The sequence below is a fragment of the Apteryx mantelli genome, chromosome 30, assembly GCF_036417845.1.
Source record: "Apteryx mantelli isolate bAptMan1 chromosome 30, bAptMan1.hap1, whole genome shotgun sequence".
In the NCBI taxonomy this organism is placed as follows: domain Eukaryota; kingdom Metazoa; phylum Chordata; class Aves; order Apterygiformes; family Apterygidae; genus Apteryx; species Apteryx mantelli.
The window spans coordinates 4,506,016-4,524,063 of record NC_090007.1 but is presented as its reverse complement, the minus strand read 5'-3'; the positions used below and the strand labels follow the sequence as shown (position 1 = coordinate 4,524,063).

Here is an 18,048-nt window from a genome sequence, read left to right as displayed (position 1 = left end):
GAGAGGAATAAGAAATGATCTACTAACTGAAGCAGTACGTCTAAGGAAACAGAGAAGGGAAGCAAGGGCATGGGTAGAAAACCAAGTGATGCACAGAAAGAAAATGAGTGCCCTCTTTCATGAAAGGGCTTTTTATTGTGGAAACAAAACTAGATTCTTTCTGTTGAAGGAGTATAATAGTTTGTTTAAAACTACGTTTCATGATCATTTTGTTAATTATTCACCCAGATAAAAGCTTACTTGTGTGTGGTGGGTTTTTTTTTATTTTTGTCTCTTGAGTAGATTTGCATTTATATATAAGCAAACTTTTTTTCCAAGTTCGTATTGCCTACTTTAATTACTATCCACTGAAAATAGATTGAAAACTGTTGCAGAATTAACAGTCCTGCTTTCTTGTCCCTCATAGGTTTCTGGCAGGCTCTTACATCATGATAAAGCAAATGACATGTCTCCAACTCCTTCTTGCTTGAGATAAGCACTTGATATTACTCATAATGTTTCATAAATTTAGATCCCTTACCTATTTTCTGGCATGCCCACAAGGGAAAGTAGTTTGCGCTGTTTAGGAGTGGTGAAGGTGGCGTAAATTGTGAAGCAAAGAAGATTCCCAAAGTGTCATCTGTCAGGGGAGCTGTGGAACATGCCCGTACCAGTGACAGGACTGTCATGTATTAGATGTCCACTAAGGGGAGGGGAGGGGAGGGGAGAGCAGTGGGTGTTGTCTACCTAGACTTCAGCAAGGCTTTTGACACTGTCTCCCATAGCATCCTCATAGACAAGCTCAGGAAGTGTGGGTTAGATGAGTGGACAGTGAGGTGGATTGAGAACTGGCTGAATGGCAGAGCTCAGAGAGTTGTGCTCAGTGGCACAGAGTCTAGTTGGAGGCCTGTAGCTAGCGGTGTCCCCCAGGGGTCAGTCCTGGGTCCAGTCTTGTTCAACTTCTTCATCAATGACCTGGATGAAGGCACAGAGTGCACCCTCAGCAAGTTTGCTGACGATACAAAACTGGGAGGAGTGGCCGATACGCCAGAGGGCTGTGCTGCCATTCAAAGAGACTTGGACAGGCTGGAGAGGTGGGCAGAGAGGAACCTCATGAAATTCAACAAAGGGAAGTGCAGGGTCCTGCACCTGGGGAGGAATAACCCCATGCAGCAGTACAGGTTGGGGGTTGACCTGCTGGAAAGCAGCTCTGCTGAGAAGGACCTGGGAGTGCTGGTGGACACCAAGTTAAGTATGAGGCAGCAATGTGCCCTTGTGGCCAAGAAGGCCAATGGTATCCTGGGCTGCATCAGAAAGAGTGTTGCCAGCAGGTCGAGGGAGGTGATTCTCCCCCTCTACTCAGCCCTGGTGAGGCCCCATCTGGAGTACTGCGTCCAGTTCTGGGCTCCCCAGTACAAGAGGGATGTGGCACTACTGGAGCAAGTCCAGCGAAGGGCCACAAAGATGATTAGGGGACTGGAGCATCTCTCTTATGAGGAAAGGCTGAGAGAGCTGGGCCTGTTTAGCTTGGAGAAGAGAAGGCTGAGAGGAGATCTTATCAATGTGTACAAGTATGTGAAGGGAGGGTGTCGAGAGGATGGGGCCAGACTCTTTTCAGTGGTGCCGAGCGACAGGACGCGAGGCAATGGGCACAAACTGAAACACAGACACTTCCATCTGAACATGAGGAAAAACTTTTTCACTGTGAGGGTGACAGAGCACTGGAACAGGTTGCCCCGAGAGGTGGTGGAGTCTCCTTCTCTGGAGATATTCAAAATGCGCCTGGATGCAATCCTGTGCAATATGCTCTAGGTGACCCTGCTTGAGCAGGGGGGTTGGACTAGATGATCTCCAGAGGTCCCTTCCAACCTCAGTGATTCTGTGATTCTGTTATAGCACCATGCCTGTAAGAGAACAGGATATTGTTCGCTCCTCGTACAGGAACATGAAGGAGTTGCTTCTTTAAGAGCTTTAGCAGACTGCAAAAATTCAATGAGACTGCTGTTTACGCAGTGAGGGTGTTAGGAAACGTACAGTGACAGTGTTTAGGTTTAGATGAGTTATTGGCCTATTGTGTTTTCACAACATAGCAGATAATTCCCTGGCATGTTTTCTGTGTTTCTGCTGTTGCAGTTGTTCTGCAGTCAATCTGTGTCATGTATGCTATTAATAATAGCAATCTGAGGAATATGGGTTATTTGGAGCTTCCTTCTGTCCCTTGCTGCATTTAGTCTAGTAGGTCTCAACTTCTTCAGTAGACTGGTGATATTTTTTTCAGTGGAGGGAGTTACCTTCAGTGTCTGATAGAGTTCTTTTCTTTAGAACATCTGATACTTGATGCTAGGATGTCAGCACTGACGTTTTGGTGTATTTGATTTTTCTAAAATACTGGTAGCTTTACTCTGTCTAAAATGTCTGGAAACCTTGGCAGCTGAGTACTATTGTGGAGCCACCCTGTGTGACAAAAAAAAGGCTCTATTTCAGGAGAGAATCCTCTTCTGAAACTTTTAGCCATGACTTCTAGTGTTCTCAAGCCTAATAATGGAGCTTAATAATAACTTAACAATAGTGTATTGTTAAAGTAAAATAGCATATTCTCCTATACAAACATACAATTTTCTTTTGAGCATCCCATGGATCTGACTGCGAGACAAGGAGAAAGCATCTGAAAAAGGAGCAGCTTTTATTGGATGGGAGTTGCTTTATTGCAGTCAGACAATCTGAAAGGATTTTGGATATTTTTAGGTCTACAGAGATAAGAGCCTCTAATTGTTAGAAAGTTGCAACCTGAAATGATCTTAATATGCAGTGTTATAATTGATACTGGCATTGAGGGAGGTTGGAGATAGAAGCAGAACAAATAAATCACATATCCTTTGTCTTAGATGATTTAAAGCTTTGTATTATTATTATTCTAAAATTCCTTCTGTAAGAGCTAAGAGTAAACTTAAAAAGATACATCAATAGCTGAATATGCCTGCTGAGAAGCAGGGCTTTGCATAAAGTAATAGCGCATGAATTGTCTGCACTGAAGATAATTTTCCACTCCTCAGTTTCATCCTGTGTTTGAGAGACTTATTGCTCATTAGTCATATGACTGTATGAAGGACTGAAGGCTTTTTTTCCTCGTTTCCAGGAGTGAAGGATGGAATAGCCGCATAGAAATGGGTAGCCTGATGACTTCTTGCCCGGGGTTCATTTGCCAACATTTTTTCACTTTCTGCTATTATTCTTCAAGTGTTCGTACTTACAGACTTAGCTGAATGCTTGCTTTTGTTTTTCTTTTCCCCCGCATTAAGTTTATAAGACTGTTCAGAGTTAGTATTTCAAACTTGAGTTTCTTGTTGTTGATAGATGCGTTGTGTCTGCGAGAGATGCATTAGCCTCGGGGACAAACGGATGTCCAAAGTGGCAAATGAAGGAGTTTTGAGTTACTTGATGTGATATATTCCAGCCTTGAGAAACTTACTTGGCCTGTCTAAATACTCTGCTCTGCAGATTGTTTTTTGAGTTCATTGTTCTCATTAAGTAATTAATATGTTTTGCCTGTTGCATTTCATTTAATTTTGAAGGTGATAACTTTATCTTTTCTTTGGATTAATTAAAAAAAATGTTCTTCCATGTAGGACACAGCTTAGGCTATGGCTTTGTGAACTATGTGACTGCAAAAGATGCTGAAAGAGCAATAAACACACTGAATGGTCTCAGACTCCAGTCAAAAACCATCAAGGTAGGACATACAGATTCTTTAGTGTTCTCTGAAAATGGCATTATAAGAAACTTGTAATGTATTTTGAATGCTAATTCATTCTGGTGATAAGCATTTTGCTCTTCAACTAGAAGAAAAGCTGAATGTGAAAGACAAATAATGAAATGAACTGTTAAGCTGCTCAGGTTTTGTAACAGCTTTGTATTCAAAGATTCCTTTTTTCTTTTCCACCATTTGTAGAGCAGTAGGTAAGATTATTCCAAATTGTTGCCCAGCTTTGGAACTCATGTACTTCTCGGATACTTGACAATTTCTGTGCTTTAAATCATGGAAAGGGAGTGCATGTGTATTACTAACATATCAATGAGTACTTCGTGTCCTGGAAATCACTGATGCTTGCATCTTTCTCTAATAGCACAAATTAAGATAGAAAATTGCACTCTGGCTTGTAAATTCTCTTCAGTGGGTTTTTAAAAATATTTAAAATACACAAGTTTTTGGTGTGACCTGTAGTCACTAATAGGTCTGGTATCCAATTCAGAACTTCAGACCGGGGTTCTTCAGCATGTTTGTTTGTTGGAAACATCAGTATTGTCTATTGCTGTCCCTTCATAGCAATGCCCCTGTCTGTCAGCTAAGCCCAAAATGAATGGAATTTATATAGGGACATGTTTCTCATTCCTTGTTCTGGCAATTTTCACCTATGGAGTTCAGAAGAGGGGAAGAGGTAGACCAATAGGAAAATTGCCTGCATTGTTTAGCAGGGAAGGAATGTGAGTCACTCATGACAAAATAAGTTACTTTTTCTATCTGCACTCTGAAAATACCTTTTTTTTTTTCCTTCCTTTTTTTTTTTAAGGTTTCTTATGCTCGTCCAAGTTCTGAAGTTATCAAAGATGCTAACTTATACATTAGTGGACTACCGAGGTCAATGACACAAAAAGATGTAGAAGATATGTTTTCACGTTTTGGACGCATCATCAACTCGCGTGTGCTTGTGGATCAAACTACAGGTGAGTACTGTTGCATTAGCAACATAAGACTGTACTATATAGCATGTATATGTTTTTTCATAGGCTGGTAGTGTCCTAAACTAATTAAAGACTTTCACAAACTAATCATGACATCTGATGTTAACCACTGAATAATGGGATATGTTTTTCTAATGTTTTTTTGAAACAGTGACCTGCACAGCCTCCTTTGCTAGCTTATGGTCTAAACCTCATAACGTATTCTGTTATTAGGTTTTATCAGGCTAAGCTGCTGATTTCCAAATCTACTCTTTTGCTCTGAAGCTTGATGTCAGTATAGCGACTAAGTACTGCAGTGCTTGCCTCTGGGCAATCAGTTTGCAATCTGGAGGGCTAAAGTTAACTTCACAGTACACAAATACAGCTATTATTCACAGGCAAATTCCAGTCCATATTTACATAAAAAAATACCAATGTGTTTGTCTTTTGTGCCAACTTGAAATTCATTCACACAATTTCTTGATATTTTAAAACATTTGAAGCCTTTCTGTTTACTGAACTGTTACTTACAGTCCTTTCTGGTTACTGCTAACCAAAAGAACGAACTTAATACTCTTTGCACTTCCCTACTGAGTTTTCTGAATGTATTTTATTTTAAAAAACTGGGGGGGGGGAAAAAAGGTCAAAGTTGCTTAGTTAAGCACTCAGCTCAGGAGAGACCAAAGTTGAGGATTTCCTTTGTAATGTTAATTCTGACTCAGTGTTGCAATGTGTTTTCAGAGTTTTAATTTTCTTTTTCTTCAAACTGTATAACTGAATAGCATGGCTTATCCTGCAACCTGAGGTGTTCTGTTTTCAACAGCCCATAAGTCATCTATAAATTTGGAAAGGACTTTTACAAATACACTTTTTCGTGATTAGGCACATGCTATATTAGAACAGATGATGATCTAATTCTAAAAATTTCACACTTATCACTCCTATACAGTAGTATATAAATTTATATGTAGTACGCAGAGAGCTGCTTTCATGCTTTTTGAGGACTCTACCTTAATATAGAATAGGCCATCAGCAACTCTTGGTGGGATTTATCTGACTGAATGTTCAGGTCTACAACATTAAGTTTCTATATCAGAGCTAGTCCCCTGGTGTAGGCATCTACTTGAGTGTTTTGATTTGGTCAAATGGATTGTACTGTAAATGTCATTGCACGTAAAATGAATTTCAGGTGACTAGATAGGATCTAGATAACAACATTGTGCACAGCCTAAAGCTGAGTGCAATAAATCCTATCCTTTGCTCTCTAGATGGAGAGGGATTCATTTTGTGTAACTTAACTAGACCCATATGGATAGTTATCTAGGTCCCAACTATGGTCAGAATCAAGAAAAAAGAACTCCTAGAGCACAGTGAATAGATATTAAAATAAGTGTCCAAAATAATCTTTCTCTGCTGGCTGCTAGTGGAGTCTGGACAGCTAGCATCTGTCCTTATGACAGAGCTGTAAAATGAGATGGCAGAAGTCATGCAATTAAAGTCTCTCCAGGAATAATTTAGTTTTCATTGAGTGTGCTTGACACATGATGCTGTCTAATTCAGTGTCAGCTGTGGAAGTGACAACTCGGAATATAGAGCTTGCTTTCAGTTAAACTTAATTATGTATTGTTTGAACATATTCTGTTTACATTGTGAAGTTTAATCATGCATGTATAGCCTAGCTTTCCCTTTCCTTCAAGTATGTCTCCAGGCCTTTGCTTTAAAACAAGCTTCATATCAAGGTCTTGGTCCAACTGGGACACATTTTCACTTGTGCTTTTGAACGTTCCCCCCTCAGCAGAGGTTCTCTAGCTTTTTGAGAACTAGTCTGTCAAAATACACACATTCTTCAATATTTATATTTTAAATGAACGCTACAGTAGGTCAAGTGAAAAGTGCTGTGATCAACAGCGTGGGAAGTGGGGAAGTACCAGTATGCTGGGCATGCACTTCCTCCCTGGCAAAGAGTGGCTAACCTCGATGGCATTGGAGCACGTAAGAGAATTAGAGTGGATTGGACTGGTTGATCTGGTCCAGCCTCCTGCTCTGCGAGTAACCAGCAAGAAGTACAAAATGGAATAACTTATTCACAGGTGGACCCCTTCTCAGGAAACACCAGTTTCAGAGCTGGTGCTAGCCACACAGGGTCTTCTGCTCAGTAAAGAATACATCTCAAAGCTCTGCAGTTCTTTTCTTTGAAAGATGTGGTGGCTTAGGAAACGGGCTTTCTCTGACTCCTCATACTTAACAACATGCGATAAACAAGACAAGTTGTCATTTATGGAAGTTGTCCCAGTGCCCCAAATGGAAATGTGTATTTCCTATAGACAATTTTAGGGGGCAAAATATAAGTTGTATTCCCTTCTGTTTGCTCACTTCATAACCAGGAATATGTTATGTTGTGTTTCCTCCTGTAAAATACAGGAAATGACATTCCTTTCTTCTATAAACAACTCTGCTTTACGATAACTTTTTCAAAACTTTCTTTGAATGTTTCCCTGTGTTGGGTGTATAATACAGACAACCCAAAAATACAGGAAAGGATCCTTTCTGAAGTAGCAGTGTTAGAAACCTGGAATTACTCTATCCATAATATCTACTTTAGAATGCAATTTAAATAAAATGTACCCCTTCAGGTTTCACTGTGATGAGCAGTATTTCCAGACTGATCAAGTCAAACAGATGCGAAGGAAAAAAATTCTGATAAGGGATATCTTTTACCTCAGTCAAAAGGATAACAAAATCCAGTGGCTGGGATCTGGAACTAGAAACAAGATACAGATGTTTAATTATTTCAGGTGTGTAGGTGTGTAATTGTTTCAATACAGTTACCAAGGGAAGAGGCAATTTTTAATCAGTACTTAATGAATTAAAAATAAGGTACCAGACAGCCAGAAATAATGGGCATGATGCAGCTGAAATTGATATCTTCATTACACAGGGTTAAATTAGGTTATGAGAATTATCCCTTCTTGTCTTAATCTATGAACCAGAGTGTGCCATCAGCATGAATCCATCTTATGTTTGGAAAATCAGTGTCAATTTTATGTTTACAGATGTTTTCAGGGATAAAATAATCAAAGCTGAGGGGTTTTGTTTTTTAACTGAGTGAAACTTGAGATTTTTTTTGAGATTTCATTTATAATGTTTTTTGTTAATGGCGATGTCAATCATTGATGGTTTTCCTGGAATTCTACTGCATTGGATTTTTTATTTAACTACATTATAATAAGTGTTTTAGTCACTGTGGTTGTTGTAGCTGAAATGAATGTGTTAATTTGTCTTTTGTTTCTTAATTTTGTGCTTTATCCTCTAGCTGCTGAAGAACCATTAGTAAATGTAGAGAACTTGAAAGCTGTGACCATAGATATATTTAACTTTTTGGGTTTTTTTGCTTTCAAAATTATTTTGATTTTATCCTGAACTTCATTTTTTATTTATTTATTTTTTTTTATTGGTTTGGTTAAAAGGTTTGTCCAGAGGGGTCGCATTTATCCGGTTTGACAAAAGGTCAGAAGCAGAAGAGGCAATTACAAATTTCAATGGTCACAAACCCCCAGGTTCCTCCGAACCCATTACAGTGAAGTTTGCAGCCAATCCTAACCAGAACAAAAATGTGGCACTGTTATCGCAGCTGTGTCATTCACCAGCTAGACGATTTGGAGGGCCAGTTCATCACCAGGCGCAAAGATTCAGGTAGGTTAGGAAGAATAATCCATTTAAGGCTGTACTGCTATTCCCATGTCCATGTGGGAAATTGTACTGTTGCAGCTGTGCAGTAATATCTTCATTGCAGCATGTGTGAATGAATACGTAGTGCACTGTATGTCCTACAGTGTTATGTAAATAAATTGTTGAATTAAAAGACAATTAAAGCAAAATTTTACTTGTAAAATTTATATTGAAGTTAATCATGTAAAGGTACACTACAGTGTCTATTTCTACAATTCAGTATATCACGAGATGGTAGGAAGTAGCAGATTCCAGATGGGTACTCATAGATGCCTGTCTCAACAGATCCCCATTCTGTAGTCCATATATCTGAATGCAGATATAATTTGGCAACTTTAATTAAAGCTCTGACCCATTGGTTCCAGCAGGGGGGTGTCATAGTAAGTTAGGAAAACCATATGTCTGATTAAGAGTTTCCATGGGATTTCTGTCTCCATCTTCAGCTGTACAATGCTCTTTCCTAGAGTCCTTATAAGTTCAGTGAGTTTATTGGGTAATTATTACACATTCTTTGCTTCCAGAGCTGTGTATTTTGCCTTTTGAGAATTGCCTTAGTTGCTTTGAATTTGAATTGCCTGAATTTGAATTGCCTTAGTTGCTTAAAGAAAGATGTTGAAGCTAGTTGAACTGTGCCTCTGAACAGTGCAGTGTCTTTCTGTCTTGCAAATAAGTAATTGGCTTTGTTATGAGGTGAGTACATAAGAGCTTCTGAGAGTAGTGGTACCCTGTTGAGAATTGACACTTATTTTGGTCTCCTCTGAGGTATTCAGTTAGCTCGGCATAAACTGGACTAAAAACCCAAGCTAGAATTTTCAGTCTTTGCAGTGCCACTGCTCCAGTATTGCCATGACCATACCATATTGCTTTAGTTTAACATTTTAAAGACAGATAAGCATAACATGTCTTCGATAAGAATGAGAACTTTATACAGTCATCTCTTTTACAGTAAACATAAAAAAAAATACTGTAAAGGTTGTTGAATACTGAAACAGGTTGCTAAGAGAGGTTATGGAGTCTCCATCCTTGGACATAACCTGGCTGGACATGGTACTGAGTGATCTGCTCTAGTTGAATGTACTCAGAGTTGGGGGTTGGATTAGGTGATCTCCAAAGGTCCCTGCCAACCCCAACTACTCTGAGTGTATGATGCTATTCTGCTGTTGTCCAGCCATATTTAATGCAGGCAGCTCCTCAGACAAGATCTTGTTTCCTTGAAGCACTCACCCAGATCTCTGTGCCCAAACCTTCTAAGGCACACTAAGAAATGAACTTTTGGCATTAGAGGTATGAGATTTTAAATAGTTCACCTATCTTCTGTGTCAGCTAGAGGCTTTCTTAATGTGTCCCAGCCCTAATAAAATCTTGAGGGTAATGTCTCTCATATTTTCTTTCTTAATGTAACTGGATGTTCTCATTATCACTCCTCCCCTTAAAATTTTCAGCAGAATTAGGGTTCATCGTAATAAGCAGTATAGTGTTCACATTCATAATTAAGATACCAAATAACTTTAATTCTGTCCTGTAATGATTGCTAAGTTAAAGTAAAAATATGATTAATATATATTAATGTTTATAGTTGCAGATTAAACTAAATTTTAATGACAGATTTGTTCATAGTTCTTTTCTTGTACCATTAAGAGCAGTATTAAGGTTATTTGTGTTCTCTCACTGTTTCTGTGGATGTGAGTTTTCACAAGTGGGAATAGTAGAGTATATGTTCTCTCTTTCTGCCCTGTTCTCTTTTGTTTAGCAATGATGTCCCCTCAAATTCTGATCCCAATGCTCATTTACCAACACTTTTCTGGCCAACTTCTGCTCCTAGCTGAGAAGTGCACAGCTACAGGTTTGCTAATGAAGAAGGAGCTGAAGATTTTTAGGTACCAGAGCCTGGTAGAGGTAATAGCAGCAGAATTCTGGGTTAAGCCATGCTGTTATGAATATATTATGGAGCCGGGGTTAGGCTGTAGCAATTGATCTGAAGATGAAAACGGTCTGTCCCCCCTGGCATCTTGTCCGATTCACAAGGATTTTAACCCTTTTAAGACTTTCTCTCTTCAGTCACACACATACACACATGTATGCACATGCATGTGCAACACGCAGCATCCCACAACCCTTTTTCCTCCCTTCCCCCATTTGATGTTAACTGCAAATTTTGCTAGTGGGTCTGTCTTAAAGGATGCTGAACTTAATGAGTTGTGAGCACTTACACTGTGGTAGAGCTTAGGAACCTTGGCTTGGACTAGGTCTTGTTTGTTCTACATAGTGAACAAAACATAATGAAAGGGTAAGCTGCTTCCAAAGAGCTCACAGTCTATACAAATTACAGTTGTGGTCACTGCTGCGTAGAGGTTGAACTACTTAAACTGGTATTTTGATTACTCTCCATCTAGTTCCATCATCTCCCTATAAGTCCAGGATTAAGCCTTTAGTATCTCTAATTTGTAATTATTAATTTCCCACAGCTATGACTCAAACCCTTTCTTCAGTATTGTGTTAATCCTCTCCTGTTCCCGTGGTATTTATGGTTTATGCTTCACATCAGGAGCTGGTCTTAATGTCCTGCCCCACTGAAACACAGAGCTGGCCTGCTGATTCTCATACATGATGGTCTGAAATGGTACTGGAATTCCCTGCTTTCATCTGTAAGGAATGACACTGCAACATGGGACTGTTTGGAGGATAGATGAAAACATCTGGGGCAAGGGTATCTTTTGAAACTAAAATTTCTTCACTGCAAAACAGGCAAATCTTTAGGTGCTGAACTCCACTGAAATTAGAGAGTTAGGCTTGTAAAACTTGAAAATCTGGCCCAAGGACCCTAGAAGTCCAGTACTTTTACAGTTCACTGAGAATGTTATGCTAGAAGTAGTTTTTTCAAATCTTGAAAGTATTCCCAGTTCAGCTGGTTTTGCTTTCAGACTTATTCAGAGTTGGATCCTCTTCCTGCCTTCATTAATGGGCAAGAGTCTATGAATTAGCTCCAGAATGCGTGAAGGGGAAGGTGTTATTTATTGATAATTCTTTGATCAAGGGGAAATGTGAGAAGAGTCTAGAGTATGTAACCTTATGGTGCTAGGTAACACGGAAGATTTTGCAGGTTCAAGGGTCTTAAACCACTGAGGTGAAACTGTTAGGAACATTGGTTCTGAGCTGGTATTTACATATAGCCTGCAAACTCCGTGGAAACCCTTGAACTGCCAAAGGTATTAATATTTGGACAACTCCCAAAGATCTGTTTTGTTTCACTCCAGTGAAATTATGTTTACATTTTTATCTTTCAAGCCAATTTGTAATTATTTTGGATGCAGCTTGTCTGGATTGGGGAGCTGATAGAAGAGAACATTACTTCATCCAAAGCAGTATTTCATCAAAGCTCAAGAAGAGTATGGTAGTGCATGCTCTTATTTCATTTGCTGGTACTCTCTGATATGTGGCAGTTTGATTAAATGCACTGTTATTTCAGGCCTAAAGTTTGCATCCATTATTTCTCAACAAGCCCTGCCTGATAAACAGTAATTGTTCCTGTCTGTATCTGGGTATGAAAAAACAGCAACTTTGTAGGAGAATAGTGGACGTGACCGGTGTCAGCTTAGTTGAACTCCTTTTCTTTGTGGATCCATTTCAAAAGAAAAAAGATGCCAAGCTCATGAGAAAAGGCAACATAGGCTAATATTAAACATCTCATTAGTGCTTATTAGCATTACATAAGCTGTGGGATTGCTCCCACCCATGATGCTGTATATAGTTGTTCTCAGACTGCAGTGAAGAATTCTGCAAAAAAGAACTTATAGGATTTCCATAGAACTAAAAATAAATTGTTTTAGGAATGTAGCTTCTGAGATGAGGTGCTCTGGTATGTCAAAATAATCCCCCAAATCTATTAAATGAAGCAATAATAGTCTGTCTCTAATGGGTAGAGCAAAGGGCATTCATATAAATGAAAAGCTTACAAATAAAAAATTGTTTACTCTGTATTGCCAATGTCACAAGATGTTGGAGCTTTCAGGTTAGTGTGACTTAAAAGAACCACCCACAAATAAAATCTTCTACAGATGCTTAATGAGTATTGAAAAAGCAGGGGTGAGGGAGACAATAAAATACAAGTACACCAAAAACGAGGATACCAGCAATAAGTGTAATGAGGCTGAGATTATCCTAATTGCAATATTCATGGCATGTTTTCTAATTTTTTCTGAAGTATCTTGCATCTGTGTGGGTTTTAGTGTTGTTGGCCCAAGTCAAAAACAAGTCTTTTAAACATCCTGTATAAGCACAGCTTTCCAAAGGCCAGCTTAAATTTGCCTGTTCAAAAAAATAAATAGAATCTCGTGCTGGCAGGCAATAAGGTATTGTGTGTCAGCCACTCCATGTGCCTGGCTATGTGCAGGCTGTTCCTCCAAGCTAACTGAGAGACCTTATGTCCCTCCGCTTATGAAAGCTGTCAGTCCAGGATAAGCACAGAGGATATGTGTCAGATCTGCAGCTTTGCCATAGGAGGTTGCTGTACTTGTCATATGGGTGTTCTCATGCCAGAGCTCTGCAACGGCGTCCTAAGTGATGCTTCCGGGTGGGTGCAAGTCTAAACCTAAATCTAGCCTTCCACATAGTCCTAATCCTGCAGCAAGTTTACTGGCACTTTTGCAAGTTGTTTTTTTATTATTGCTTTTTAACCAAACAAGCCTTCATGAGAGGCAGCTTTTTCATATAAACTTGCAAAATATAGTTTCATTTTAGAATCACATTAGATCTGGGTAAATACTGTGTGTGATAAGGTAATTCCCATGCAAGTATGCTAGGAAAGCAAACCACTGGACTGCTTACGTATAGGAATTCTGTAAGGCAAGTATGGGGAACTTGTACATGTATCTATCAATGTTGTTGGTCTTATTTTTCTATAGCAGGGCTTGTTTGCTTCTGTATTTCAAAATGTCTTTTCTAGCCTTTTAGGAGTGTCTTTACCCTGTGCTGTGTTTTTGCAAACCTCTCTTTCCCGGTTGGTTTCCACAGAATATTAGTTTCACTTGCTTCTGTGTAGTCAGTGTCATGGCATAATTGTAAGCATTTTTAATCTGAGGGGCTCTGACACGGATAAATGAGAAACAGAACAGGTGGTATGTAGCAATTTGTTTCTATTAGCAGCATATATGGTAACTGGTATGCTGCAGAGAAAACATGAAGTAATCTGAAATAATTTCCTCAAAAAGAGGAGTGACCCTGCCTGCATTGGGGCAGGGTAGAGCACGAATATAGACAATTAGAATTATGAAGCACTAGTATGGGATGAATAACATTTTTGTGATCAAAGTGAGGAGAAAGGGCAATCTGTTTGAAAACTAGTGTTTTCAGAGAACAGAGGTATTTGCTGTTTTAAATCATTGTGCCTCTAATAGGCATTTTAAATTTGTTGCCCTTCTGCCTTCCACCCCCGCCTCCTCTTCTACAAGTGTTTTCAGCCCTTGATGCACTGCGTATCTGGGCTTGTGGGTAGAGCCTGAGGCTTTATGGCAAGCAGGTTCAGCACCACACTGACTGCTGGAACCAACATCACGCAATTCTGAGCTTAGTGATTTTCTGCTACCCATACATGTGAGCAGGAACCAAGACTGGTGATCTGTTGAGATGAAAATCTTCAAAGTATGAATTACGATAAATGGATCTTATTGGATCATTACTCAAAGGAAGGAATTAAAAAGCTGGTGTCTGTCAGAAGAAACAAGCATATAAAGCATGCAAACACAAGAACATTTGATTTAAATGCAAAATAAATAATAAATAAGACATCACAGAATCATCAGATCACATGGGTCAGTGCGTTTCATTCACATTCTGATACTCTTAACTGCTTTTTCAGTTTTACTATAGTACAAGGATTCCCAAACTTGGATTTGCTTGGGGCTGGCCATCAGTGGCAGCAGCAGTGAGTATGTGCAGCATGAGCTCAGGTGTGTCTGCACTGCGCTCTCCAAACGCCGGGGTTGATAGTCAGGCTGACTCCAGCCTGGCTGAGCCAGGCTCTGGCTGACTCCAGGCAGAGCGCGATGGAGGGGAAGGTGTCTGTACCACCAGGCTCCCTTGCCCTGGGTACAGGAGGGTTTATCAGCTCAGGTATCCAGGGAAACGAGCTCTCTTGGAGCACCGGAGAGCCTGGGGTGGGGGAGACGAGGACTGAGTGATTCTCTGGTATGAGTGAGTTGTACCCAAGTTCCCCACTGAGCCTGAGCTGACTTCCCTGTGTGCGTGTATGCTGCCGCAGCCTGCTCCCTTCCCTCCTCATACACTTTGCCTTTAACCCTCGCATCTCTGGAAAGACAACAGCAGCTCCTAGCTTTAGGCAGGGCAGGAAAAAGTCACAGTGGGAAGTGAACACTGCATTAAGCGCCAAACACTGCCCAGACATCCGTTCCCTGTTTTCTCCAGGTCAGCAGAGAATCAGGAACTGCCACCGCCATGTTCTTGGCAGAGAGCAGCACGTGTACCGCTTTTAAGTGGTTTGCATATCACCAGTGGTACACCACAGTTTGGGAACCCCTGGTATAGTATAATTATATTTCTACAATCATGTGACCTCACATTTTTAAATAATACATAAGCACAAGGGATCAAGTTGAGCTTTTTTTAACCTTAACTTTCACATTTCCTGATCTTTGAGTGCTTAGCTTGTGCAACCATAATATTGCATTAAAATATTCTAAAGCTTTGAATTTCTAGGACAGAGCCCACAAATAGGATAATAAAGGGGAATTAGAAATGTGGGTTACAGGAGAAAAACAAATAATACAAAGCAAGACATAAAAAGTAAAACTTTTGGGTTTTGTTATTCAGAAATATTGCTGGGGTACTATTGCTGGAGGCTGGATTTGGGAAGAGTGGGTAGGCGATTTAAAAAAACTGCCTAGTTCAGTAAAGTCAGATGAGTTTTTCCTAGTATAAAGGTGGTGTAAAAAGGATAAAAAGAACACTGCACCTGCTTAAATTATAAAACTGGGTACTTAAATGTGTTTTGCTATTCTTATATTTGAAAGTTACTGCAGTTAGAATATCTGCATAACAGGTATTTTAGGCAAAATAAACTAAAACTTAAATTCTGTAGGTAGAGTTATGGGGCATCCCGGCTACAGAGTTTTTACTGAGGAAGTGCTAATATTTCCTGAGCTACCTAGTAGCCGAGGGTACGCCTGCCTGTGGCCGATTTAGTAGCCTGCTGGTACTGGGAGCGTTTGCCTGCACCTGCTGCTGGATGGTAGAAAAGGGGGTCAGGGTTGTTCTGTTCTGCCAAAAAAAAAAAAAAAAAAAAAGGCACAAAATTACTCCCTGCAAAACAAAAACCAAAAACCCCTTTGACTTAAGAGTCCCCCGTGCAGGATGAGGAGGATATTGGATGCAAACTCCTTGAGAGAAGTAAGTGGGAGATGCCTGAGGGTGGCTCGAAGCAAGCTAGGGGCCTCTGGGCAGGGGTGTCTGTTACTCTGCTCTCGAATAATTGTGTGTTGATGCCAGGGAGCGTTCTTAACAGTGTAGCCGAGTTTCAGAGATCGATCCGTGTCCCATGTGATGGTGATTACATAATCTTGCCTTGCAACTGTTCTGTTGCCTACCTATTTCTAATTATAGTTCCCTATCGATAAAGAAAAGTACTTGGAATATTTAACTTTTTTTTTTCCTGGCAGCTGTCAATTTGATTGTCAATTTGAATGGGGAAACATTTCTTTCTGGCGGTTTTGATGTCCATGTAGAAAATATTCATTCTCAGTTGCTTCCCATTCAAGTTAATTTGCTTAACTGAATTGAACTTTTACATGAAATATTGTGCTTTTTATTTGCTAGGTTCTCTCCTATGGGTGTAGATCACATGAGTGGGCTTTCTGGTGTAAATGTTCCAGGAAACGCATCTTCTGGCTGGTGTATCTTCATCTACAACCTTGGTCAAGATGCTGATGAGGGAATCCTCTGGCAGATGTTTGGCCCCTTTGGTGCGGTTACCAATGTGAAAGTTATTCGAGATTTCAACACCAACAAGTGCAAAGGTTTTGGTTTTGTGACCATGACAAACTATGAAGAAGCTGCAATGGCCATAGCAAGTCTTAATGGCTACCGCCTGGGGGACAAAATCTTACAGGTTTCCTTCAAAACCAACAAGTCCCACAAATAACTTGCTCGTGCTTTTTGTATGGAATAGATAATTGAGTGACAGAAGTTGAAACATTTTTGTTAGTGTAAAACTCATTTTGCGCCAATTTTCACAAGTGTTTGTCTTAGTCTAAATGAGAAGTGAAAAAGGTTTTATATTCTGGGATGCAACTGACATGTTCAAATGTTTGAAATCCCACAATGTTAGACCAATTTTAAGTTCCTTTAAGTTATTTCATTTAAAACATATTAAAAATCCCCTGAAATCTTAAGTAGATTGCATTAATTAGACCCTCTGGATGGTGGTAAAATTGAAGCATGCTTTCACTTATGAGACTAACATTTGTTCCATTGAATGTTGTCTGCAAAAACTGGAATTTTTTAAAACTATCAGGCTGAATCCATTAGTTTTCTTGTTTTTTATGTTGTTGTTTTTTCTTCCCCATTCCCTTGATCTTCTCCTCTATCCCAGACTCAGTAGTATGGAAGAAAAGTTGAGAAATACTAATGTTTTAGTTGACAGTAAAATGCTTTATCAATTAATATTCATTGCTACGTATAGTTGAGGATTAGGCTTTATAAAGTCAAGGTCTTGTAAGTAGTAGCATGCCAGCATAACTTTTAACACCATTGCTGAGGTAAGTTGCACACTGAACAGTGGCCAAGTTGTCAAATTAAAAGGTTTTAGAAATATTACTTTTAAAGCCCACTTTGTAATAGGAATGGACCAAAGAGTTTCAAAGAAACTCCGGGAAGATTTCAGAGTCAAAATGAAACTCCAAAAAAGTGTGAATATATGTTGCTACTTTATCAAACTGAATCTCTTCTGTCCAAATATTTAATGCATGGTGCACTACTTACTGGTACATTATAATGCAGCAAGATACTTACTCATTTTCAAAGATCATTATAGTTTGAATTCCTTTGGTAGTTCTATTTTGTAAAGAAAAAAACAGTTATAAACATTTGAGCATTGTATTTCTCGCATCCCTTCTAATGAGTGCTAGATTTTTCTATTTTAATAGGATTTTGTTTTGACAACTAGCTTTACTTATTGAACACTCAGCAGAAAAGTACTTACTTCTTGCAAGTTAGATATTAACAAAAAAAACCTTTGATTTGTAGATTTAAAGATTAATCCCCCAAGTTTTCTGCAGACTGCCTTGAAACTTTGAGTTGTTCTGTTTCTGTTAATTTTCTTTTGCTTTTTTGTGTTTTTTGTTTGTTTTTACTTTTGCATTTAAGAACATTAAATTTGATTTTGTTTTGCTCAAATTTTGTTTTGTTTTTTATTTTCTGTTATTTTTTTGCTAAGTATTGCACAAAGTGTCCAGCTTTCAATGAGTGTTGTTTTAAAGAACTGTAGTTCCTCTTTCAAAGTTTTAAGTTACTGCTTTGACAGATGAGCAGAAGAAAAAGGTTTGTGAAACAAGAGCTCTGCAACAAATCTGTCACGTAGAAACTATGTGCCACAGAGTGACTTAACCCTAC

The 18,048-nt window shown here is 39.2% G+C and overlaps 1 protein-coding gene across 3 annotated transcripts in view; it reads left to right on the top strand.

The window, feature by feature from the left end:
* The window catches only part of ELAVL1 (ELAV like RNA binding protein 1), a 36,446-nt gene extending 18,614 nt beyond the window's left edge, over nucleotides 1-17,832 (top strand). For 2 of the 3 annotated variants that reach the window (XM_067312943.1, XM_067312944.1), the window contains 4 exons: nucleotides 3,606-3,709; nucleotides 4,548-4,701; nucleotides 8,166-8,391; nucleotides 16,255-17,832. In XM_067312943.1, coding sequence (XP_067169044.1) covers nucleotides 3,606-3,709; nucleotides 4,548-4,701; nucleotides 8,166-8,391; nucleotides 16,255-16,579 — 809 coding nt within the window. In that variant the 3' untranslated portion in view covers nucleotides 16,580-17,832. Of the gene's footprint in view, nucleotides 1-3,605; nucleotides 3,710-4,547; nucleotides 4,702-8,165; nucleotides 8,392-14,847; nucleotides 14,962-16,254 lie in introns of all 3 variants that reach the window. The other variant, XM_067312945.1, reaches the window with a different exon arrangement.
* The last annotated feature ends 216 nt before the right edge of the window (nucleotides 17,833-18,048 follow it).